This window comes from Sphaerodactylus townsendi, linkage group LG16 (genome assembly GCF_021028975.2).
Source record: "Sphaerodactylus townsendi isolate TG3544 linkage group LG16, MPM_Stown_v2.3, whole genome shotgun sequence".
Taxonomy (NCBI): domain Eukaryota; kingdom Metazoa; phylum Chordata; class Lepidosauria; order Squamata; family Sphaerodactylidae; genus Sphaerodactylus; species Sphaerodactylus townsendi.
This window is the reverse complement of record NC_059440.1, coordinates 22,319,353-22,343,969: the sequence shown is the minus strand read 5'-3', so window position 1 is coordinate 22,343,969 and position 24,617 is coordinate 22,319,353. Positions and strand designations below refer to the sequence as shown.

The 24,617-nt window shown below is 49.9% G+C and overlaps 1 protein-coding gene across 1 annotated transcript in view; it reads left to right on the top strand.

The window, feature by feature from the left end:
* PHC2 (polyhomeotic homolog 2) overlaps positions 1-24,617 on the top strand; it is a 53,094-nt gene that overhangs the window by 18,329 nt on the left and 10,148 nt on the right. The window contains exons 3-9 of the mRNA XM_048519126.1: positions 1,785-1,943; positions 2,248-2,325; positions 2,558-2,725; positions 3,418-3,570; positions 3,937-4,258; positions 4,873-5,282; positions 6,968-7,124. Of these exons, the coding sequence (XP_048375083.1) occupies positions 1,785-1,943; positions 2,248-2,325; positions 2,558-2,725; positions 3,418-3,570; positions 3,937-4,258; positions 4,873-5,282; positions 6,968-7,124 (1,447 nt within the window). The remainder of the gene's footprint in view (positions 1-1,784; positions 1,944-2,247; positions 2,326-2,557; positions 2,726-3,417; positions 3,571-3,936; positions 4,259-4,872; positions 5,283-6,967; positions 7,125-24,617) is intronic.

Below are 24,617 nucleotides of genomic sequence, written 5' to 3'. Positions count from 1 at the left end.
TCAGCCAGGCCTTCTCGGGAGATCAGAAGCTGCCGTTGATGAGGGCCCTTCCTCCTCTCCCTCCTCTTCGTTCTCCCTCCCCTGATAACATCATCATTGAGATCCTACCACCCCTTGGGGTTGAGGAGTTAATAGTGAATGCCATCACGTACTAATGTTAATTTTAATGCTGCCTTTTAATGGGAAAGGTTTATATTTTATTTTTTAGAGCCTGTACTATGTAACTTATTGAATTTTAACTTGATTTATTATATTGTGCTCTACTTATGTTGTTCACCGCCCTGAGCCCTTAGGGGGAGGGCGGTTTATAAACCGAATATATAAATAAATAAATAAATAAATAAAGAAGTCACAGGCAAACCACCCTGCAAACACAGTCTGCCTAGCAAGTGTCCTCATGAGATGTCACCAAATGGGTCATTGTAATGACCCAGTGTTTGCACAGGGGACTTCACCTTTTGAAATCCTGTGTGTATCTATATGTGTTTTGCATTTGCAAAGGCCGATTGTATCTCAGGCAGGATCTAAATACGAATGGAAAGTCCTTAGATTGAAAAGAAGCAATTCAAAATGGATTCCCTTAAATCCTCCTCCTCAGTGTGGGGCCAGAAAGATCCCAAGGGAAAAGGGGAAGGGCCTGCCAAGATTCTGCAATGGCTGTTTTCAGATTTTGTTCAGGTGTTTTGTGATGATGACAGGTGAGCCCCGCTGAGGAACTCTTTTGGTCAGGGCAGGGTTTTTCTTCTCCTCTTCCGTGGGACTGAGGCCTAGCCAGAATCCGGTGTCAATTTCTTCATCTGGAAACGTATGTAAGCTGCCTGTTTATTGGGCTTGAGACTTCTTCTGCTCAAATGTCCGTTTAGGTAATATAAGGAACCAAAGCGAGTTTCTCCCAGACTCCTCCACAACATACAGAACCTCATGCACAGGTGTGCTGGGTTCCTCAACATGAGGCGAACTAGGCCTGCTTTTCTGCACCTGCCCCTCCTGTTAATAAAGGCACGAGGCTTAGGAGGAACATAACCTCCAGTCATAAACTGTGTTGGCACTGGAGCAAACTTCTTTTTTTCCCTCTGGAGATTTTGAAAAGGGGAGCTCTAAAAAATCTGTCCTTGCCTTCTGCCTGCCTTATCATACCCCTTCATGCTGAAGAGGAGGGGAGAAAGTGTAGAGATGAAATTGACAACTTGCCTGTATGTAAGAGCAACAGGATACAAATGATGAAATACATTTGCATTATGAACTTTATTTTCATATGATGATATATTAGCTGCCTTACAGTGATGTTTTGACTGGGTACAGCTTTGCGGTTTTGCTAATGGGGTTTAGGCTGACAGGAGAAATGCGGGTGTGGAAGGTAATGGTGACACATTAATATTATTTCCAGGTGAAAGCTGGGGTCATGATATCCGCATGCTGGGTTCCACTCTGGAATTACCCCTAAACTCTATGGTATGGCCCTAGATCCATGGTGGCGACCCTTTGGCACTCTAGATGTTATGGACTACAATTCACATCAACCCCTGCCAGCATAGCCAATTGGCCATGCTGGCAGGGGCTGATGGGAATTGTAGTCCATAACATCTGGAGTGCCAAAGGTTCACCATCACTGCCCTAGATTGTTGGGGGAAGTCAGTTGGCTGATATGCCTCCGGCGGTGCCTGATCTTCACCTGGAATCAGCACGCTGTGTGATTTCATTTCTGCCTCTTTCCCTGCCCTTGAAGGGGATGACGGGTGATGGCCTGACTTTCCTCCAAGCTGTTTCCCTTGCCTTCCGTTCAGGTGATCCAGCAGGCCTTGCACCGGCAGCCCAACACAGCGGCCCAGTACCTCCAGCAAATGTATGCCGCCCAGCAGCAGCACCTGATGCTCCAGACGGCCGCCCTGCAGCAGCAGCACCTCAGCAGCACCCAGCTCCAGAGTCTGGCTGCTGTCCAACAGGTAATGTCTGGGGAAGGGGGTGGGGGAGAACCAGAAGGCACCTGACATGGAGGAAGGAAGGAGAAAGGTGATAGGAATGAGAATCATAGAATCATAGAGTTGGAAGAGACCCCAAGGGCCATCCAGTCCAACCCCCTGCCACGCAGGAACACAATCAAAACACTCCTGACAGATGGCCATCCAGCCTCTGTTAAAAAACCTCCAAAGAAGGAGACGCCACCACACTCTGAGGTAGTGCATTCCAGGTAGTGTTTTCCTGGTGGGCTTGCTTTTAACCTGCCTCCTGCCATTTTTTTTATTCCAGGCGAGCTTGGCAGCCAACAGGCAAAACGGCTCCTCTAGTAGCAATGGTTCTGCACAGACACCGCCTCAGCAGCCCACGGTAAGACCTTGTGTCCACTGTACGGCTGCACTGGACCATCCTCGCCCTGCAGTTGGGACCTTTGCACATCTCTGAACCATTGTAGCGGTGTGTCATCATGGTTGCTTCTGAGCCTAGGCTGGGCAAGGAGGCAATTGTTGTGGATGGGCGGACTTCGTTTTCTGCTGGATGCTAAATGTAGGGCCAGGTGTACCTTCCCTGGTTTTCCCAATCTGTCTCCCTGTCTCCCCAGATAAACCTGGCCACGTCCCCGGCTGCTGCCCAGCTTATCAACCGGGCTCAGAGCGTGAACTCTGCAGCTGCAGCCTCTGGTATCACCCAGCAAGCCGTCCTGTTGGGCAACGCAAGCAACCCCGGCTTGACTGCCAGCCAGGCCCAGATGTACCTGCGGGCACAGATGGTAAGATACTTGGCAATGCCCATCTGAGTGGTGGCACCTTTTACATGAGCGTTGGCACCACCTAAGTTTTCCTGGGCCAGAGGACGCTTCAGGAGCCAGCGTGGTGTAGTGGTTAAGAGCAGGTGCACTCTAATCTGGAGAACTGGATTTGATTCCGGCTCTGCCACTTGAGCTGTGGAGGCTTATCTGGTGAACCAGATGAGCTTGTGCACTCCAACACATTGCAGCTGGGTGACCTTGGACCAGTCACAGTTCTTCAGAACTCTTTTAGCCCCACCCACCTCACAGGATGTTTGTTGTGGGTGGGGGGAAGGGAAAGGAGTTTGTAAGCCCCTTTGAGTCTCCTTACAGGAGAGAAAGGGGAGATATAAATCCAAACTCTCCTTCTTCTCCACATTCCAAGTGTTTGGTGCAGTTGTGTTAATGGTCCTCCTGGGCCACCCAAAGCCCATTGGAACAAAAACATTTGATGGTGCTTTGGGGAGATGCTTAAGATTAGGTACTTTTCCAGAAAAGAGGCTCTCGAAACAAGAGGTGTCCTTCTTGCACTGGGCCTCCTCTCGCCCTGGTGGCTATCTAGATTCTGGCCTCTCCCTCTTGTCCCGGCTGTCCCAAGTTCTTGTGTTACAATCTCTCTGCTGGAGCCGTAACGGGTGATGTCTAAGGGCAACCCCGTTTCCTGTGATTTCCAGGCTCAGCAGAGCAACCTTGTGCAAGTAGCTAGGAGCCTAGGCCGTGCTGTTCCTTTGTCCCCCCAGCTCATCTTCACGCCCACAGCCACGGTCGCTGCGGTGCAGCCGGAGGGCACCACCCCCACCACTCAGCCACCCACCAGCACTGCTCAGGTAAGATTCGGGAGGATATGGGAAAGGGGCGGGGGCCGAAATCTAAGCCCTGTGAATCTTCAAGAAGTTTCCCCATGCACTTGTGGGGAGAGGAATCTGTGGAAGGAACATGAACATAGTGGAGCTTGTTGGGCTAGCTTATTGAGAGGACAAAGCTGCTCAGAAGAGGTAATATAAATTAGGGCTACCAAAGAACCCCTGAACACCCACTGAAAACCACTGCAGTTAACCATGCTAGTCTGGGGGACTGAGCCACTGTTGAGGCAGGCCACAGTAGAAACCTTTGCTTTGGGCAGAGACTGTTTAGACTGGAGGGACGGAGTGTCATTGGTTTCTTTTTCTTTTTGCTCTGTGCTCGTATTGCAGGTACAGAACTCAGCTCTGCGCACCCAGCAGACGGTGGCCCAAGGGATGACTCCCTCACCCGGCCAGCAGCTCCCTACCTTGGCCATGAAGCCTGCCCCAAACAACAGCAACTCTTCTCCTTCTTCGGCTTCTCAGGGCAAGGCTGCAGGGCTGGCCCCTGGCACCAAGGCAGGCTTGACTGAGCATGCGCAGGAACACCTTCGAAAAGGAGAAGGGGGCGGCAGTGGGGGCAACAACGGGGCAGCTGTTGGTTCGGATGGACGGGGAAATGCTGCCACCCGGACAGTGACGCCTGTCACAACTCACCCGCTCATTGCCCCAGGTAAGGGTCTTGCCCGCTTCCAACTGGGATGCAAGGTCTGGGTGCCAGACCAGGTCTTTAGAAGGTGGGCAAGCTCCCAGAATGCAGATGTGAGGCCAATCTGGCTCCGACATCTGTCACCCCACTGATCGCCAGGGTTGATTCAGCTGATCTGGCTGGGCGGGTGTCCCCTACTTCCCTTGCCCCTCCATGTGCAACCCCCCTGAAACAGCTTGGTGGAAGAGCACAACCAGGAAGAGAGCCAGCCTGGTGTAGTGGTTAAGAGCAGGTGCATTCTAATCTGGAGAACTGGGTTTGATTCCCTGCTCTGCCACTTGAGCTGTGGAGGCTTTTCTGGGGAACCAGATTAGCTTGTGCGCTCCAACACATGCCAGCTGGGTGACCTTGTGCTAATCACAGTTCTTCAGAGCTCTCTCAGCCCCACCCACCTCACAGGGTGTTTGTGTTGGGGGGGGGGAGGGAATGGAGATTGTAAACCCCTTTGAGTCTCCTTACAGGAGAGAAAGGGGGGATATAAATCCAAACTTTTCTTGTACTATAAAAATACATTTTAAAAAGAATATTCTCCCTTGCTGGTGCTCAGCCTTGTGTTTCGTGTTCTTTCTCCTGGCCAGCCTACTCTCCACTGCAGGCCCACCAGCTTGTACAACAGAAGCCGATGCAGCACCAGTTTGTGATCCAACAGCAGCAGCTCCAGCCCCGGCCTCAGCCACATCCACCCCAGCTCCAGGCCCTCCCAGCTCCGGGCCTTGGTTCATCCTCTGGCTTGCAGGCTCACGCTCACTCGCAAAGCCAGCCTCCGCCTGCTCACCAGCCGCAATACCAAGCCTGCGGCCAGCACAAACCCAGCATCAACCAGACATCCCAACACTCCGCACATCCCTCCATCCCCCCAGCAGCGGGGCAACAGAGGACGGAGGGCAGCCCCCCTGGCCGCCCTGCCGGATGTCTGAATCACACGGCCCAGCGCAAATTCCAGCATGCCTCAGCCGTCATTCTGCAGCTACAACCCCCCGCGGGGACGGTGAGTTTGGTTGAGCTAAGATGGGTGGTGAATTGTGACTGCCTGACTTACCTGTAATTTTGAACCTGTGGGACAGGTATGGAGGGTGCTAGAGACTCAGAGCGAGTGAAAAAGGGCATCACGGCCATCTTTGGCACCCATTTGCCTCCCTTTGTCTTAAATACAGACAGATATATGCAAGTGAAAAAGAGGTATCTGCCTCGACGAACTTAGAAACACTAAGGCTGGCCCTTTGTAACTTTCTGATGTTAGGTACATAACTACTGAACCTTCTCAGTGGTAGCCAGATTCTAGAATTTCTTCCCGAGTGGTGTTGGTTTGTGCCCCTCGTTCTGTTTTAGGGCCCCCTTGTACCCTTGTGAACTTGGTGAACAACCAGCATCTCTTCGCAATTCTGTTCATCCGCTTGTTTGGCTGGTGGTGGTTTGGTGACTTTTAGAATTGACTCGATAGCATGTGGATGTTATTCGGCATCTATGTTATTTATTTCATGTACTTCTTGCGCCTGGTACTCTTTTTTTAACTCCACCCGCATTCCCTCTGAGGAGTTCAGGGCTGTATACATCATTTCCCCCTCTATTTTATACTTGCCACAATAATCCTGTGAGGTTGTTTAGAAGAAGCAGAGTTTGGGATTGATACCCCACCTTTCTGTCCTGTAAGGAGACTCAAGGTGGCTTACAAGCTCTTTTCCCTTCCCCCCCACAACAAACACCCTATGACCGTGGTGGCAAACCTTTGGCACTCCAGATGTTATGGACTACAATTCCCATCAGCCCCTTCCTCCCTTGCATGCCACCTCTCCCTCCCTCCCCTTCCCTCCCTTCCCTTCCCTTCCCTTCCCTCCCTCCCTCCCTTCCCCTCCCTTGCATGCCACCCCTCCCTTCCCTCCCTCTCCCTCTGCTAGGGTGGGTGGGCCCTGTCCAGATGCCGGGAGCCCTCCCTCCCCTCCCTTGTATGCCACCCCTCCCTCCCTCCCTTCCCTCCCTTCCCCTCCCTTGCATTGCCAATTGGCCATGCTGGCAGGGGCTGATGGGAATTGTAGTCCATTACATCTGGAGTGCCAAAGGTTCGCCACCACTGCCCTATGAGGTAGATGGGGCTGAGAGAGCTCCAAAGAACTGACTAGCCCAAGGTCACCCAGCTGCAATGTGTTGGAGCACACAAGCTAATCTAGTTCCCCAGATAAGCCTCCACAGCTCAAATGGCAGAGCAGGGAATCAAACCCGGTTCTCCAGATTAGAGTGCACCTGCTTTTAACCACTACACCACACTGGCTCTCCTTAAAAAGCCAATTATATTATTGCGCATGCTAGAAAAAAGGTTGGAGATGAAAAAAATGTCAACTCCCTCCAATGACCTTTTGAAACACAGTCGACATCGACTGATTGTCCAAACACACTTTTTAAAAAGTCTGTCCTTTGTCAGATGATAGGGAGCCTCTTTTTAGAGGAGTATCTCTAGCTACAGAAACACACCTAGCTTCCAGAGTTTGCAGAAGGTGTGTCTTCACAGTGAATCAGGTGGCTGCATGAGTCCAGATTGTGGCTGAGTAGAGCATGTGCTTCTCAGGCACAGAGGTTCCCAATCCCTGGCAAGCCCAGCAGGGGCTCACAAAGACCTCCGTTTAAGACCCTTCTGACCCTTTCTAATACGGGCTTCTGTGCTTCCTTATTCTGCTGCAGCCTCAGGAGAATTCCAGGAAAGAAGCCTTCACTGGTGAGAAGCCCTCGACGGAGCCCCAGGTGGTGCACCCGCCTCACCTGCTGCAGACCACCACCACGTCGCCCTTGGCTCCTCCTGAAGCACAAACCTCTGAGTGCATTGGGACCTCATCCAACGGTAAGGGGCTTCTTCAAGGAAGAGCAGAGTGAGGTCTGTTGGGTTGCCTGATGGCCATGTGCCCTTGTGGCCTTCCTCGTGAGCAGGTGTACTCTCTGGGTCAAAGGGCTGGTTAGTGTGCAGTGGAGAGGATCAGGACCTAAGAGGACAGAGACCTCAGCATGTTCAAACAGCATGGTGTAGTGGTTAAGAGCAGGTGGGTTCTAATCTGGAGAACTGGGTTTGATTCCCCACTCCTCCACCTGAGTGGCAGAGGCTTATCTGCAAACTCCTGCAAATAATGGATGGGAGACCTCCGAAAAATACCAGGAACCTGACCCAGAGGCAAGCAATGGCAAGCCACCTCTGGACTGTCTCTTGCCTTGAAAACCTTACGGGGTCACCATTGTTCAGCTGTGACTTGATGACAAAAATGGGGTGGAGTCTCTAAAATGGGAAAGGAAATCAGGATTGGGTTGGGGAGATCCCAGACTGTGTACTACAGTGAAATCTGGTGCTGAAATGGCCAGGAGCTTTCATTTTCCCGTACACCAATAGTTGCTTCTCCTTTCTCACAGCTACCTCCAGCCCTGTCATCTTTGCCTTTACTTCCTGTTGTCTGCTGTGTTCTGCATGCACAGTGGGCCCCAAACCACAAGCCAAGAATAGTACGCTGGCTTCAAATGTGGCATTCCAGAATTATCTCCTAAGAACCCAAGCTTGAAAGAAGTCTTTCTCCATCCTCTTTTTGTGGCGTTGGTGCTTGAGATTTTAGACCTTTGTGGGGTTTTGAGGATGGGTTTTTATTGTGAGATTTTGTATGGTTTTTATTGTAACCCGCCCTGAGACAGTGGGCAAGGGCGGGGAATAAATGTAAATAAATGCCTTTCAGAAGCTGTGTGATCTCTGGTGGCTAGCTGCCTCAGCCAGCGAGGGAGAACCAGGTAGCAAGGCAGAAAGGGCAGGATATAAACCTAATAAAATAAATCAATAAATCCTTTGGGAGATTTTGTAAGAGTGTTGTGAGAAATGTTAAAGAATGAAATGTTATACGAGTTAATGCTTATAAGATTGACCTCCGATGGTAAAATCTGGGATGAGTCAAGAAGGGTTGTGAACTTTTCAGAGTACCTGTATGGGAATTTCAGGTTCCACTTATCTCCACCTGGCACGAACTGAAAGAACGGCATGCGTATATTCTTTTCCTTGCACTGACAGCTTTGAGTGGCAAACTATGAATATCTTGTTTTGCAAGGATGAAACCAAAATTACAATGCCTTCTCTATACTTCTGAGCATGGTGCTTTGTGAGTTTTTGTTAACACCTTGAAAGCAGTTTACTAATCTGTTGCGGTGACTTAGAATTGCCCCAGAATTACAATTGCTCTCCAGGCTAGTGAGATAAGCCCCCCCGCCAGAGGTATGGCAAAGTCTATGGTAAACAGTAGAGTCTGAGAAACAGGTCCTAGAGACATGTCATATTCCCATTGACCGCCCTTCTTTCCCTGAACTCTACCCTCCCTAAACATGAGCCCTCAATTCTTCAGAAGTTTCCCAAGCTGGAGTTTGAAGCCCTGCTTGAATTTAAAGTGTTCTTCTAGGTTAGGCTCAGGGACCTTTTCAACAGCCCACCTTGCCGATGGTCCAAGTCAGCGATGGTTTTCCATCAGGCCTCCCTATTCCTATTCCTATCCCTTTCCTTTCTTTCTCCTACTTATTTACAGTCATATTATTTCCTTTTTCCTATTAAAACCAGTGTGGCGTAGTGGTTAAGAGCAGGTGGATTCTAATCTGGAGAACTGGGTTTGATTCCCCACTCCTCCACCTGAGTGGCAGAGGCTTATCTGGTAAACCAGATGTGTTTCCACACTCCTACATTCCTGCTGGGTGACCTAGGGCTAGTCACAGTTCCCTCAGAACTCTTTCAGCCCCACCTACCTCACAAGGTGTCTGTTGTGGGGAGAGGAAGGGAAAGGAGCTTGTAAGCCACATTGAGTCTCCTTCCAGGAGAGAAAGGTGGGGTATAAATCCAAACTCTTCTTCTTCTGCCTATGGATGTGTAAAGTTGCTTCCTTCTTGTCTACTATTGTCTATTGTCCACAGCCTTGTTGAGACAGGAACTTTGGGACTCAAACCTTCGTCTTGCCAGGTGTGCCGTCATGGCTCTTCCTTGTCATTCTCCCCTATGCATTCGATACTCCTTCTATATTGGCACCCTGAGAATAAAACCCCAGAACTGAAGGCGCACTTTTTCTGGGGGCTGGCAGGCTCCTGGGCAGCCCCCCCTTTGTCCACTTGCAGGGCTGGGGGGAAGCGCTGCTTCTGTCTCTGTAGAGAGAAAGGCACCCCTGCCTGGCTCCCCCACCCCGCCACAGGATCTTTGACCCGGCTGCAAATTCCCTTCAATCAAGTTAAATGGAGCGAGCCTTCCCCACTGGGAAAGGGAGCTGGCATCTGCATTTGTGCCGAGGCTTGAGGGGGGCTGGATAATCCCTCCGCCAGAGTACACAAAGCCGCTCTCCTGCGGCTGCCATCCCGTTCGCAGGCCCTCCCCGAGTAGCCTTTGCCCCCTTAGTAATGAGCGCGGGGCCCCGCTGGAGAGGGAGGGGGGGGGCCTCAGCCCACACAGGCACACCTGCTCCCCAAGCCCCTCACAGCTGCTGGCTTCTCATGCAAACTTCTCTCCCCGCAAGCTTTCTGCTTCCTTTTCTTTTCTTTGCTAGGCATGGAGGAAACAAAGGAAGGCATCCCAAGCAGGGAAATCAGCAAGGCAGCCGCCAAGAATCTGATTCCAGCTTAACAGGGGAGAGTGGGGTGTGTGGGAGAGGAGATCTAGAATGCAAGAGTGAGAAAATGTTATTTAGAGGGGGAAATTACTGGTGGGTTGTTGCAGTTTTTTTCCCGCAAGACTCCCCTCTAAAAGGGGATTTGGAGTGAATTCCCTGCTCATGGTAAAGCAGGAGAAATTGGCATGTGTTTGTTTTCGCAAGGCTCCCCCCAATGGGGATTTGGAGTGAATTCTGTTCATATTAAAGCAGGAGAAATTGCTGAATGAACCAGTGGAAGGGAGAAGGGAGGGTGGAATGTAAAAAAATCCGCCTTAGCTCAGAATTAGAGGCTAAGATTTATCACTGCTGAAAGGAGAGGTGTTGCGAATCTTGAATGCAAAAAATCGACTACTTGTTAAATTTGTATCTCCTAAGAATATCAGCTTCTATTTTTTAAATCAGGTTTCTATCTTTTATTATTATGGTCAATGCCTGATGCACTCTTTGCAGGGAGAGTTGTCAGGGTTTGCCGTCTTCGCTGAGCTTATTACTCGCTTTTTGTTGTTCTTCGTAACTAGCATAAGCAACATACATTTACGCAAGGCGAGAACATGCATGAATTCCTACTGAGCAGCAGTACAGCTTATGTTATTGTGATGCTCAGTGGATTTCTTAAGCACACGTTTTGCGTAATCCTCGTAGTAACACATGTTCAGAATGACTCAGGGCTGGCACTTGGAGCTGCTTTCCTGTGTCTGGTGCTTCCTTTTCCCCATCCACTGCATGAAGTCAAACTGACTCATTGTCATTTTATGCATTTCCTTATTTCAATTGATGGCCATTAATCTGGGAAAGGGAAAGTTGCCGAGGCCACATCAGGACACAGGGAAGTTTCCCTGCTTGGCAGATACAAGGACAAAGTGTTCTTTTCTTGTGTTTTTATTCTTGTGCAAATTTATGCTTCTTTGATTGTGATAGATGACCTTAATATAAATTAAGAGTTACCTTAATGTAGTATATAGGTGTACTAGTTTGTCAGGGAAAACAAATAAAGAATTACAGACTTGGTTTTAACCCTCTGCGTGTTAGGGGCTGTCAAGGCACTTCCGAATTACGACAACCCTATGAATTAACCCTGATACAGAGTTCATGAATTTAGCTAGTACAGTGAAGCCCAAAGGTTTAAAAGAAGATGATGACGTTTGGATTTATGTCCCCCCTTTCTCTTCTGTAAGGAGACTCAAAGGGTCTTACAATCTCCTTTCCCTTCCCCCCACCCACAAAAAAAACACCCTGTGAGGTGGGTGGGGCTGAGAGAGCTCCGAAGAACTCTGACTAGCCCAAAATCACCCAGTGTGGGGTGCACGAGCTAATCTGGTTCACCAGATAAGCCTCCACAGATCAAGTGGCAGAGTGGGGAATCAAACCCGGAGCAGCAGTGGCGTAGGAGGTTAAGAGCTTGTGTATCTAATCTGGAGGAACCGGGTTTGATTCCCAGCTCTGCCGCCTGAGCTGTGGAGGCTTATCTGGGGAATTCAGATTAGCCTGTACACTCCCACACACGCCAGCTGGGTGACCTTGGGCTAGTCACAGCTTCTCGGAGCTCTCTCAGCCCCACCCACCTCACAGGGTGTTTGTTGTGAGGGGGGAAGGGCAAGGAGATTGTAAACCCCTGTGAGTCTCCTGCAGGAGAGAAAGGGGGGATATCAATCCAAACTCTTCTTCTAGATTAGAGTGCACCTTCTCTTAACCACTATAACACTGGAGCAGATAGGGAGGGGTTGGGATGAGAGGTTGTATTTGGGGGGGAGAACAGATGTGAAGAAAAAAGATGAAAAGCAGTGGTTATTGAGGGTTATTTTGGACCTAAATTACAATTTTCCAAAATATCTCCAGTATATCATGGTTTTGCAGGAATGGAAGGCTGTAGAGTCTTCCCGGTTGCCCCATTTGAACTGGTTTTTACTTTTCCCTGGTCTTTATTGAAACGGTTCTCCTCTGCAGCTGCAGGGTATGGATTTGTGCTGAGAACCAGGCATCAACATTGCCCATAGTCAGAAACACAACAGATGGGGAAGAGAGGGGTGCCAGAATTTACAGTGGATCACTTCCTGGCAAAGGACAACCCGGTGTGGGTTGCTCTTGGCTATTAGTGGCCAGAGCAACTTCTTGCAGTATGAAGAGCAGCACTATGGCCCCTTCCGCACATGCAGAATAATGCACTTCCAATGAACTTTGCAGCTGTGTGGAATAGCAGAATCCACTTACAAACAATTGTGAAAGTGGATTGAAAGTACATTACTCTGCATGTGCGGAAGGGGCCTATGGCTTGTTGGTGGCTACAGGCCAAGCCGTTAACAGGGAGAGGAACAGATCCAGTTTAAAAAGTTGTGTACTTTAGATTAATACGAACAAATATAGGTACGCTTGTGATTTGGTGTGGGGATAGGGGCTGTGACACCCAAGCCTTCGAAGAAGGTTTGGAGAAAAGATTTGAAAGAGAAAGCTTGCAGGCCAGAGCTCCGTCCTGGCCTGCACAAAATGCAATTCCTTCCCCTTCCTTAAAATGCTGAGGGTGGTTAGCAGCCATGAGCTTCGCAGCCAAGTGGTCTGATCACTCATTGAATCTCAGGCAAAACAAACAGTAGTGGAAGCAACAGGCCGACCTTTGTTCTGTGGGATCCTCCCCAGGCAAACAGGTAAAGGAAGGTGTTTGCAGACCAGATGAGAACAGAGTTAGATTTTTCTTCTCTCCCCTGCCTGCTTCTCAGACTGTTGATGGGCCAACCCCCAGAGTTGTGCTTCTGCAAAAAGTGCTTCTTCAGGGTGCATGATTATTTTGTATTGTCGGAGGCTTTTGCGGCCGGAATCACTAGGGTTTTCTGGGTTGTATGGCCGTGTTCCAGTAGTATTTTCTCGTAACGGTTCTCCTGCATCTGTGGCTGGCATCTTCGGAGGATCTGAAGATCCTCTGAAGATGCCAGTCACAGATGTAGGAGAAACGTCAGGAGAAAATGCTACTGAACACGGCCATAAAACCCGTAGAACCCACAACACCCTTACGATCATTTTGATTTTGGGGCTGGCACTGAAGTTCCCCGACCCCCTTGGCATATTCCCACTTCAAGGTCCTGTTCAGGTTGCATTTTCAAGTCCTTCTGTTTACAGTCTACTGATACTGCCAAGTCCATTTCTTCTTTGCAAGTGGGTTGGCTCCTGAAGACCCTTGGCATATTACTCAGGGATGTGCAGGCCAGTTGCCAAAACCTGGGGGGGGGGGGGTCAACAGCAGACGCCCAGGCAGGGCTTCCAAAACACCTGCCTGGAGCATTGCGGGTTGCACTCCAGCGTTGAAAGGCGGGCGGGTTAATCTATACAGAAAGGGGCGTTTGTGTGGCAGTATGGCTTTCTCCTTACTGGCCCCGGAAAGGCTCCCCCGCCACCACCGGTGTTTCCCCGTTTGCGCAAGCCTTCCCAAGGGCGCGCGTTGCGCCTCCATCGCCGACGGGGATGCGCGTTTCCAAACCAAAACCTGCCGCAGGCGTGCTTCTTGCGCGTCCCACTCCTGCGCCCCACTGATAGGGCAGAAGCCCTTTCCCTTCTCCAGCTCCTACTCGGGTTGCTTTCCCGGGTGGGAAGGAACGCGTGGCTCGGGGGCCTGGGGCCTGCCGGCCTTTGTGATCGTCGCTCCAGCCTGCGGCTTTCGCGGCTGGGCGAGCGCCTCAGGCCACGCTTGGGCCCTGCCCTCCTCTCCCCAAAGGCGCCAGGGGAGGCGGAGGCCCGTGGCGCAGCCAATGGCAGCGAGGAGGCCGGCCCGGGAGTCGCGCCTGCCCCCTCGCCTCCCTTTCTTCCTGCCTGCCTTCCCGGAGCTCGGCGGGCGGCATTGTTGGCGTCTCCCCATGGCGGGCGAACCCAGGCCGCGGAGGAGCGCAGGGGGGCGGCCGCAGAGAGAAGAAGGCGCGGGCCCCTTGGAGCGCGCCTAGGGCGCACGAGCGGAGCGCGTTTGGCACCGGCTGCGCCGCTGCGCTCGGAGGGCGCACAGGTGCTTGGCGAGGGCGGAGCGGAGCGCGCTTCTCCGCCGGCCCCTCCGCTTTGTTTCTCGGCCTTCCCAGATGCTGCGTGGCGGGAGCCCAGAGGAGGCTGCCTCGGCCCGCCCGCGGCCCCAGCTGCCTGCGCGTCCGTAGCTAGCGCGCACCCCGGCCCCTTTGTTTGTGCCGATGGAGCTCCGCTGGGACTTTCCTCGAGCGGCGGAGCGGCTGCGCTTCTGACCCAGGTGAACGGCCTGCGCGGGGCGGCGGACTGGAGGAGCGGGGAGCGGGGCGGGCGGTTGGACTCCTGACTGTGGGATGCTCATAATTAGAATATTAGGGGTCGAGGGATGAAATAGGATGACTTGGAGATCAGGACAGAGGAAAGTCGAAGCTCTTTATTTGAACATGATGATGGTGGATTATTTGTGCGAGATCTGTAATAGCCCAAAGTTTAGGTGGGCTCTTAAGAGAAATTCATAAAAGGTGAACTCTTTGGCCAGGGTGGCCAAATGGATCCTCCACCTGCAGAGGCAGCTGACTTGTTTTTATGAGTTCGGCAATGGCCCAAAGTTTAGATGGGCTCTTTAGATGGGCTTAATGCCAGGTTAGTTCTCTGGCTAGAGTGACCAAATGGATCCTCCACCCGCAGCGGCAGCATATCTTTCGATGCCATGTGCTAGGGGCAACTACTGGGAAAACCATCAGCAGCTTTTAATTTGACTGGAGCTTCCAGATGCACCTGACTGCCCACTGTTGGAAGTGGAGGGTTGGATCTGACTGGTTGCAGCCTCTGGTCTGAGCCAGCAGGGCGCTTGGTATGTTGCTCTGTGGGGAGGGGCTGTTATGGGATTCCCAAAAGAACTCTGAAGAGGAATTCATGCTGTTTTGCTAGGATGCCCAAACAGATCCTCCACCTGCAGAGGTGGCATATCTTTCAGTGTTGTGTGCTGAACTAAGGGCAAGGGCAAGCCATTGTTGGCTTTTAATTTGGCTTGGGAGCTTCCAGGGGCACCTGACGGAGGACTGGATCTGGCTGGTTGCGGCCTCTGGTCTGAGCCAGCAGGGCGCTTTGTTTGTTGCTGTTGGCGGGGGAGGGGTTGTTGGGGGATTCCCAGAAGGACTCTTGAGCAGTAAGTGTCTGAGGTCAGGCACACTGGAATTATCCAGATGCAGGCTGGGTGGAGATTTAAAAGTCTGATGCCCGCCTGTGCAGCAGTTATCCCTGACGCGATCTCCCCCTCCCAGTTGTCACCTGTTCTGTTGCGTATCTCCTGAAAGGTGCAAAACAAATGTCAGTGAGCTCACTGCTTCAGAAGCATTGCTGTAGTTGCGTCTTTTGAACACGGGGCTGAAACGTTGCTGGGAAGCATTCTCCAGAGATGTCATTCTGGGCCAATTTATGCCAGAGTAAAGCTCCTTGAACTTCCTGGTTTTGAGAAGATGTGGATCGGATCCGTCCGTGGGACCACAGACCAAAGCACATCTGGCAGAGCAGAAAAGCTGATCAGCTAAGCAAGAAATTGCAGCTGCTTTGGCTGAAATAAAACTTGTAGCTGGTTTAGGTTTAACTGAATGCGTCAATTGACTCCTCCCCATTGGGAAAATTGCGTGTAAGGAGGAAGTTCAGTTTGCAGCATTGGATCTGACAGGGCTCACGTACAAGTGTGCCTGGTGAGCTATAAGCATGCTTGTGTAACCAGCTCTTTATTTTGAGTCAGCTGGTATGGAATTGGAGCATTTGGTGAGCAGACTTCTCCGTCTCCCTGCTTTATTCCTCTCTCATGGCTTCTAAAGGCAGCTAATGAATTTTGGGGGGTAATTTTTACATTCTTCATAAAAACATAACGTACAGCCAGTTAAACAAACAAAAAGGATGGACCGTCAATAGGAAACTTAGCCTAATTACAATTCTAAATATCAGTACGAAGAAAGAGCCAGTAAAGTTGTGCAAATGACGTCTATATAATGTTCAACAGATACACAATCACATTTATTGTTATGTTCTAAATAATTTCCCCCCCAAAAAAATTGATTTGGAGTTGGGGGTGGGAGGGCAAAGCTGCTCCAGAGACCACCCAGTACATCTGTGGCTGAGTTGGCATTTTGAGGTTGAGTTTAGCTGGTTCAGGGATGGCTCAGTGGAACCTCGGTTTGCCAAGATAATATTGAATGCTCTTTGTGGGCAGGGGAGGGGGGGGGGGTCTAACGGCCATGGGAGGCTTTGCCCTTTGTGTGGGCTTTCTGGCTTGGCTGCCTGTGGGAAACAGGATGCTGCGCCGGGCGACCGTTTTGGGCTGATGCTGCAAGATTCTTACATTCTTAAAAAAAACAAAAAACGAACAGGATTCTTATGGTGAGTTTTGCTGAAGCCATAGGAAGTCTGTTGGGCCACATTTGGTTCCTCTAAGTGCGGTTAGGCTGGCTTGCTCTTGAGAAAGGGTGATTTCTGCTTTTGTGCTGTCTTTGATTTGGGGGTTTGACTGCTGTTCCCATTTCCATATTGCAGAATTTTATGCTTTAATTCTGTCTACTTTAGAGGGGGGTTTGTTTTGTTGCCCTGTAAAGAGGTGTGTGTGTATGTTTTGTTGCTTTGGTTATTACTTGCAAGAAGGTCATTTATTGAGCTCATCCATCCTATCCATCCGATTTTCCCTGTGATCAGGTCATGTACAGTTTTCTCCACTTTTGTTTATCCTGATAACAACAACCTTGCGAGGTTGGCTAAAGCTGAGAGTGACAGCTCACTAAGCTTTATGGCTGAATACAGATCTTCACGCAGCTCTTTTCAGCCCTAGTCCAATCCTCTGTCTGGGAACAAAGCAGTGCCTTGGGCTCATCAACCTTCTCTGACATCAGGGAATTGTGTTGCATGTCTGTGTGGGGAACATTAGAGTGTTGCAGGGACGTTCGTGCGGAATTAATTTCCTTTCCCAACAGAGCTGAAACCAGCTCAAGGACTCATGCAGAGAGACAACAGACAGGCTCTTCTGCATGTGTATTTTAGTTTCGCCAGGCCTTTAATTTAAAAAATGTATTTCTCATAGCATGTGCTCTTAAGGTTGCTGCTGTAGACTAGATTGAATACCAGAGTGCAGTTAAGGCATGTAGATGACATGTTCAGGTTGAAGCGTGGAACTTGATGCCACAGAAGGTTGAGTGGCGGGAAGCGTATCTATGGGGGTCAAGGACAGGGAGGTGCCAGAGGCTGCATTCATCAGGCTTGGGAGTTGGGAAGGAATCTTTCCCCCCAGTTTTCTGGTTGTCCCAGTGATTCTTTTAAAAATGTTATTTGCTTCCCTCGGTTGCAGATGCAATTGGTTTGCTTTCTGGAGTCAGCTTCCGGTAGAGGATTCCCTGGGGTCTAATGCAGCTTGTTTATCACCGCTGCTTGCTTAGCACTGCATAGTTAGGTTGAGGCAGAGGTATTTGTAGCAGTGGCTGAAGTAAAAGCAGATCCAGCTGTAGGGGCAGGGCTTCTGATGTCGTTTTGTTCTGCTCTAACTTTCATGGCCTCATTTTAGAGGATGCTGGGAAATGTAGTTTGAGTCAGTGTGGAGAATTTCGCTGGGATCACCAGCCAACCCTCTCAGAGCTACGGTCTCCTGAGAAGAGGTGCCATGACTGTTCCTCCCGTTTAACTCTAGTCATTCTCCATTTGAGCTCGAGGACACCTGGGGTTTCCAGAAACCAATCAGGGAGGCAGGAATAAATTATTTAACTTTCTAGGTCTTCTGGAAGATGCCCACTTCTTCAGTTCTTACCTGCCTCCGGGAAGAGCAGTTGAGTCCACTTGCTGTCCTTCACTGTCTGGTGTCTGCTTTACTCCTTTCCTTTTCCTTTTATTCTTTCCTCTGCCTACAGACTTGGTTCCTTTCTTGTTTCTGTTTTTCCTGCCTCCCTCACCTTGGCTGCTGTGAACAGTGAAGGTCACGTGGGGCCTTGTGATCCCTGCAGATGCATTCTGCCCTCATGATTCTGGCTCAACAGTCTCTGTTGTTCAGTGCTTCTTCTCTGCAGTGTGCCGAACACTTGAGCTGTCTCTTTGAAACTTGTGTGCTTGGGATGCTTCTGTCCAAGTGTGCGGCATCAAGGGAGGCCGTGGCTCAGTTCTGGAGCGTCTGCTCAACGTGTAGAGAGTCCCAGGAGTCAAGACCCATCCCCAGCACCTCCAGTTCAAAGTGTCAGCAGGAAATGTGGAAGACTTCTGTGTTCTGGGCAAAAGAGATGTGAGCTGATCTTGATAGACCATCAGTGTAATCCTGAACAGTTACAGTACAAGGAGCAGGAGGAGGGAGGGTTGGATTTATATCCCCCTCCCTTTCTCTTCTGTAAGGAGATTCAAAGTGGCTTACAATCTCCTTTCCCTTCCCCCCCCCCCCCAAACACCCTGTGAGGTGCGGTGGGGGGCTGAGAGCTCCGAGGAATTGTGGCTGGCCCAAGGTCACCCAGCTGGCATGTGTCGGAGTGCACAAGCTAACCTGGTTCCTCCGATAAGCCTCCACAGCTCAAGGGGCAGAGTGGGGAATCAAACCCGTTTCTCCAGATTATTCTTAACCACTGCACCACGCTGGGTGTAACTTCATTCAGGATTGCGCTGCAATTGAGTGGGGGCAGGATTGCCCCTTTTCACCTAGAGAAGGGTAGGAAGCTGTTCCTGTTGGCAGCAGAGGATAGGGCTTGAAATGATGGGTCTAAATTAAGGGGAGAAAGGTTCCGACTGGTATTAGAAAATTTTTTTTTACAGTAAGAGTTGTGCAGCAGTGGAATCAGCTGCCTGGGGAGACAGTGAGCTCCCCCTCACTGGCAGTCTTTAAGCAAAGACTGGACAAGCATTTGTCTGGGGGTGGTCCTGCATGGAGCAGGGGGTTGGACTACGTGGCCCCTTCCACCTCTCAGATTCTATGCGAGAGGCTGGCTCAGCAAAAAGCAGCTTCGGATCTCTCTAAAACAGCCTTGTTAGGAGATTTGCATGAGGTCCTGCCCACAGGCCATTTGCAAACACCCTCTGGAATGTGGCACACAGCAGCAGGGATAGCACTGAGATCAGTGGCTCTCCAGCAATGGCCCGTGGTATTTATTTTATTTGCAAAAATGTATACCCTGCCTTTTTGCCCTCATTGGGACCACCCAGGCAAATAGGATGAAAGTGTGCATAATTGGTTTTTTAAAAATCTTTAAAACCCTTAAAACCGAAGCTTGAAATGGACTTACAGAAACATTAAAAACACCAGTGAAAATTTAGAGCAGGGAGGAGGGAATCGGTGATGCCAGATAAAACAAACAGCCTTCACCAGCTGGTGCAAGATGGCGGCGGAAAGGGGCGGGTGAGTCTCCCTGGAGTGAGAGAGAGAGAGTTCCACATTTTTCATGCCCTGACTGAGGAAGCCCTCTTCCGGATTTCTACCTGCCTGTTCTCAGAGAGAACAGACACCTGGAGCTGGGCCTGGAAGATCCCTGTAGCACTTCGGTAAGTTTATAAGGTTTACTTCTGGCGGGCTGCCAGCTGTGCAAGGCAGCTTATATCAAGTGCCTCTTGAGGACGGTATCTTCCTCCCTCCCTGCTTGGTGTAGTGGTTAAGAGCAGGTGCACTCTAATCTGGAGAATTGGGTATGATTCCCCACTCTTCCCCTTGAGCTGTGGAGGCTTATCTAGTGAATCAGATTAGCTTGTGCACTCCCAACACATGCCGGCTGGGTGACCTTGGAGTAATCACAGTTCTTCCGAGCTCTCTCAGCCCCACCCACCTCACAGGGTGTTTGTTGTGGGGGTGGGGGGTAGGGAAAGGAGATTGTAAGCCCCTTTGAGTCTCCTTACAGGACAGAAGGGGGGAATATAAATCCAATCTCCTCTTCTTCTTTTTCTTCCTTCCTCCCTGATTTTGCAGGATCTCAACTTTTTATTTTCTTGTCCTGTTTTATATGCCAATAAAGGCTTGTGTTGTTGTGAACTTTTTATTTTCTAGTGCCGAATTATAGAGATCCTGGGCTGCATGGCTTCTGTTTCCAAATCTGGTGTCTGATGTACAATTGGCTGACCTTAGGATCTTGGCTGATTGCCCTGATAAATATATTATGATCAAATTAACAATATGTCTGTAAGTGGAAGATGGGAGCAGCTGTTTGAGAGCGTGTAAACGGCTTGTGATAATAGAAGAAGAAGGAATTAGAGGTGCCAGACCTAGTCATACTAGACTGTGTGGTTTACAGCTTAACATATTTGGTGTGTGTAACAGGCTATAGCAGCTGAAGGCCAGATCTTGTCTCCATTCACGGTTATAACCAGGTTGTTCAGTAGCTGACCCAAGGGGGGGAACAGGCAAGAGCTTTTGGTGAACCCCGTGGCCAGGTGGGAATTGAACTCTTTTGGCTTCTAAATGTGCACAGAAATGTCTTTTTGTTCCTCGGTTGATGGCAGGGGAATGAAAGACTGGCATTTTCTGGGGGGATGCTGGGAAGTTGGTGCATTTCAGTGAGCCAAACTAGATATACATGGTAAGGTTCTTTACTGTTGAGTGGCCACAGAGGAAGGCAACATGCACGTATCCTGCTTGGGGGGTCTTCAGGAATGGCGGGGAGCTTTTGGTGAGCATCTGTGCCTGTGTTCTCAGGGGAATTAGAACGGGTTTCTTTTTCTCCCAAAGCAAAAATTTCCATGCAACTCTCTCTTGTGGCCAGCCGGCCAGCCTTTCTTTTCCAGAGAGGGGTTTCCTCCCCTGCTGGAAATGTGGTCTGTGACTTCTGGCCTGGAACGTGGAGGTCTGGAGCTGTGGAGCCGCAACCTCCCACTGCTGCTGTGGTCCAGTTCCTCTCCGCCCCTCGCACAGTTCCAACCAGGTTTTTATACCACCCTTTTCCCTCTGGTGTTGAGCTTTGGGCAGCTAAGCCAAGCACATATGTGGCTTCCTAGCATCTCTTTCTCTCCCCGCCCCTTCCCCCCTGGGTTTGCTGTGGAGGAGTGGTTTTCTCCGAAGAGCAGCTGCAAACGGCCAACTGGCGAGTCGCCCAGCAGGAGCTTTTCCAGCGGCTGGGGAGTCCGCTGGCTGCTCTCTTGTTCCTGATCCTGGGGGTGCTATGGTTTGGTTTGAGCCCTGGAGCATATGCGAGCCAAGGAGCGCATCAAGCAATCTGGGGGCTCTTGGGAGACGAGATCTCAGCCAGCCACCGCCTCTCTCCGCAGCTGTTCTCTTCCTTGTCTGCTTCTTCACTGCCTTGTTCTCCGCTTGGTGTGTTTTTCTGCCTGCAACACCCATGGAGCCAGTCTTGTCTTGCCAGTTCTCCTTGTGCAGCTGAGAAACAGCTTCGGAAATCGGCAGATGGACCTTGTTCAGGGCCGTCCGTAAAAGAGGCTCCCAGGTTGGGTATTGTCCGTGCCTTCACCCTGACTCAAATGCGGTCGTGGGGTAATATTTTCGGGCTTGCAAACCCCTCTGCTTTTGGGGATGGGAGAAGGTTTCTGTGTGAAACTAGAGTCAACGTGTTGAAGTTGAAGGATGGCATGTTCAGGACAAATAAATGGAGAAAGTTCTGGAGGTGCTGCAGACATCACTTATGGAATTTGCTGTCCCAAGATATGGAGATGCCTGTTAGCTTAACTGTCTTTTATATCTGTGTCTCCTATCCCATGGGGCCAGTATAAAATCTAAAGGCATGCAGTAGTCCATCATTGTTAGGAGAAATGCTCCTTTTTCTTAAGTCCAGCAAAGGTTTCACAAGGTAGTGAGAAAGCTTTAAATTTCACATTGCCTTCTTTGGGTAAATAGTAAATATTAAATAAAATCAAAAGCAGGAAAGGGACAGAAAATAATGTTATGGGGTCCTTGGATGTGGTTCTCCCTGCATGGTTGTGGGACCTTAAACATTCCCAAACCAGCAGAAATAAAATGGGACGAGTGAAAGGGGCTTTAAAGAATTTAACAGAGTCCTGTCAACAGTCTTAACAGCTAAACAGAGCCCCCCTCATCAGGAAGTATCTCTCAGAATTCCAGTGACTGGAAGCACATGCCCTGTTTTTGAGATTTCCAGAGACATCAGGATGGACCTAGGTAATTAATTTAGATCCATTGAGAGCCAGCGTAATGTAGTGGTTAAGAGCAGGTGCACTCTAATCTGGAGACCTGGGTTTGATTCCCCACTCCTCCACCTGAGCTGTGGAGGCTTATCTGGGGAATCGGATTAACTAGTGCACTCCAACACATGCCAGTTGGGAGACCTTGGGCTCGTCACAGTTCTTTGGAGTTCTCTCAGCCCCACCCGCCTCACAAGGTGTGTGTCGGGGGGGGGGGGTAAGGGGGTAAGGGAAAGGAGATTGTAAGCCCCTTTGAGTGTTCCTTACAGGAGAGAAAGGGGTTATATAAATCTAAACTCTTCTTCTTCCTCTAGATAACAGCGACTTGTATCTCCCGGCCCAAATCCAACCCCATTTAACTGCTGCGTGATTGCTTTCACTTATCAAACCAGAGGCAAGAATCTATGGCAGAATAGATAAGAGGTTGAGGCCCCAGGGCCTCCTTTGGGGGTCATTTTTGTATTGAAACGCAAGCTAAAAATACAGTATTCAGATCAGGGACAGCCAGAAGGTGATATGTGATCTGATTTAGTTAAAAGCCTGCTGGTTGCTGAAATCGCTGAAAAGCATTTAGAGGCCCCCGGGCTTTTCTTTGCTTTAGCTGTGACTGCTGCTGTATCTGAGTGGCTTAATGGTTGCTTTGCCACCTGTCCGTGGCTCACTGGTAGGGTGCAGGGCAGAGCCATGGGCTGGCCATGTCTGTTCTCTGCGCTGTTTGGGGCTCTGCCTCTCCATGCAGAGACGCAGAAGTTCTGCCTGCCTTTGGAAGGAGCCGGCCAGGTTGTCATTTAGAAGGACCAGCCGGCTGCTCTGACAACCGCAAAACCTTGGCTTTGGCGGTCTTTTCTTTTGTAAAAAGGAAGCGTTCCAAATTTAGGAAATCCCATACTAAGCCTAAGTGTATTGTCAAAGACTTTCACGGCCGGAATCACTGGGATCTTGCGGGTTTTCCGGGTTGCGTGGCCGTGTTCCAGTAGTATTTTCTCCTTTCGTGTGCATCTATAGCTGGCATCTTCAGAGGAGATCCTCTGAAGATGCCAGCCACAGATGCAGGTGAAACGTCAGGAGAAAGTACTACTGGAACACGGCCGTACAATCTGGAAAGCCCTCAACATCCTAAACATCGTGCGTTTCCAAAGCTGGTGAGTTTCAATGAGATAGTATTTTTGTTTGCTTGTTTTTAGATGACACTTAATGTAGAAAATGCAAACAGTTTAGGAAAACCAGTCAACCTGTGTAGAACTCTCAGGCACTTTTCGCACTGTTCCGCTAGAGAGCATGCAGCTGCGCATTTGCACACTCCTGTGCTAAAAGCAGCAAGCCTCAAAGGGCCAGGAGGGGGACACACACCGCTCAAGGTTAAGAGCTGCTGTAATCAGGCTGGGAAGTCACTTTTATTTTTTAATTGCATAAAAAAGGACACCTGGAAGTAAATTCAAATACATAGGGTCCCCCCCCCCCACCCAATTCAAAACTATTCAAAAAGGCCTCCCCCTGAAGCCAGTATGCTATGGGATCCACTTGTGGCCGGGCTGTACAAAGATCCTTTTTTTTTCTTTTGAGGGTGTTGTGTTTTTCCTTTGTTTGTGTCTTGGCACAGGAACTCCCAGAATGCCTTGCTTTGAAGCCTTGTGTGTGTGCATCGCCTTCGTGGTGTTAATATTTAATGTTCTGCCTGCTGGGGCTGTGAGTACTGCGGGGAGGAATGGCCTTGTAGAAAAACCAGAGCTGCAAATAGCTGGTTTCTGCAGGTTGCTGAAAGGGATTTTGCAGCAGGGAGGGTCTGGGTGGAGAAAACGATCTCTTCTTGTGCTTGTTCCTTGGCAGCTGGAATGATGGTCTTTCTCTCCTACACGCACACGCACAAGTATTACCGGGAGGTCTGGCACGCAACACATGCGAGAGCGAGGTGGTTACACACCCTCCAAATTAGGTTCAGCTGCTCAGACGAGCTTCATTCTCTGCGTTTTTTGCACTTTTAAAAACGATGGATTCAGTGGTGGGATTCAAATAACTGAACAACCGGCTCTGGTGGCGGGATTCAAATCATTTAACAACTGGCTGTTTACAAGCCCCATTTTAACAACTGGTTCTGCCGAAGCGGGGCAAACCTGCTGAATCCCACCACTGGATGAATTCAAATTCGGCATCTAGGCCGTTCCACGGTTCTGTGACTGCATTAAAATCATAATGCGATATTTTAATTTATAGTCCGCCTTTCTCAAGGCAGGTAGTGCAATACAAGCTGGTGCCATCACCAAAGAGTAAGATGATACAAAGACAGCAAAAAGATGAACACACTCGACACGGCAGTATAGCTTCCTTGATAAAGGTGCTTTCCCTGAACCATTTTGTTGTAGTACAGCTTTATTACCTTTGTGGAAATTTCCTCCTGCATAATTCTGTGCTACATAGTTTGTGGAAAGACCAATGCGATAGAGACTTCCTGACCCCCCTCATATTCAGCTCATTTTACGTAAGCTTAGAATGTGGCAGTTATTTAGAACTGCTGAAGACATTCCCTGATACCCACCTTTTCCCATACACCAGTCCAGTGGCTTTCAAATTTTTGGTCTTTAAGGAACTCTTTCCACATGCATTCACCATATTTGGTCATTGACCGTAAATAAAGTCTTCTTCATGCATTCACC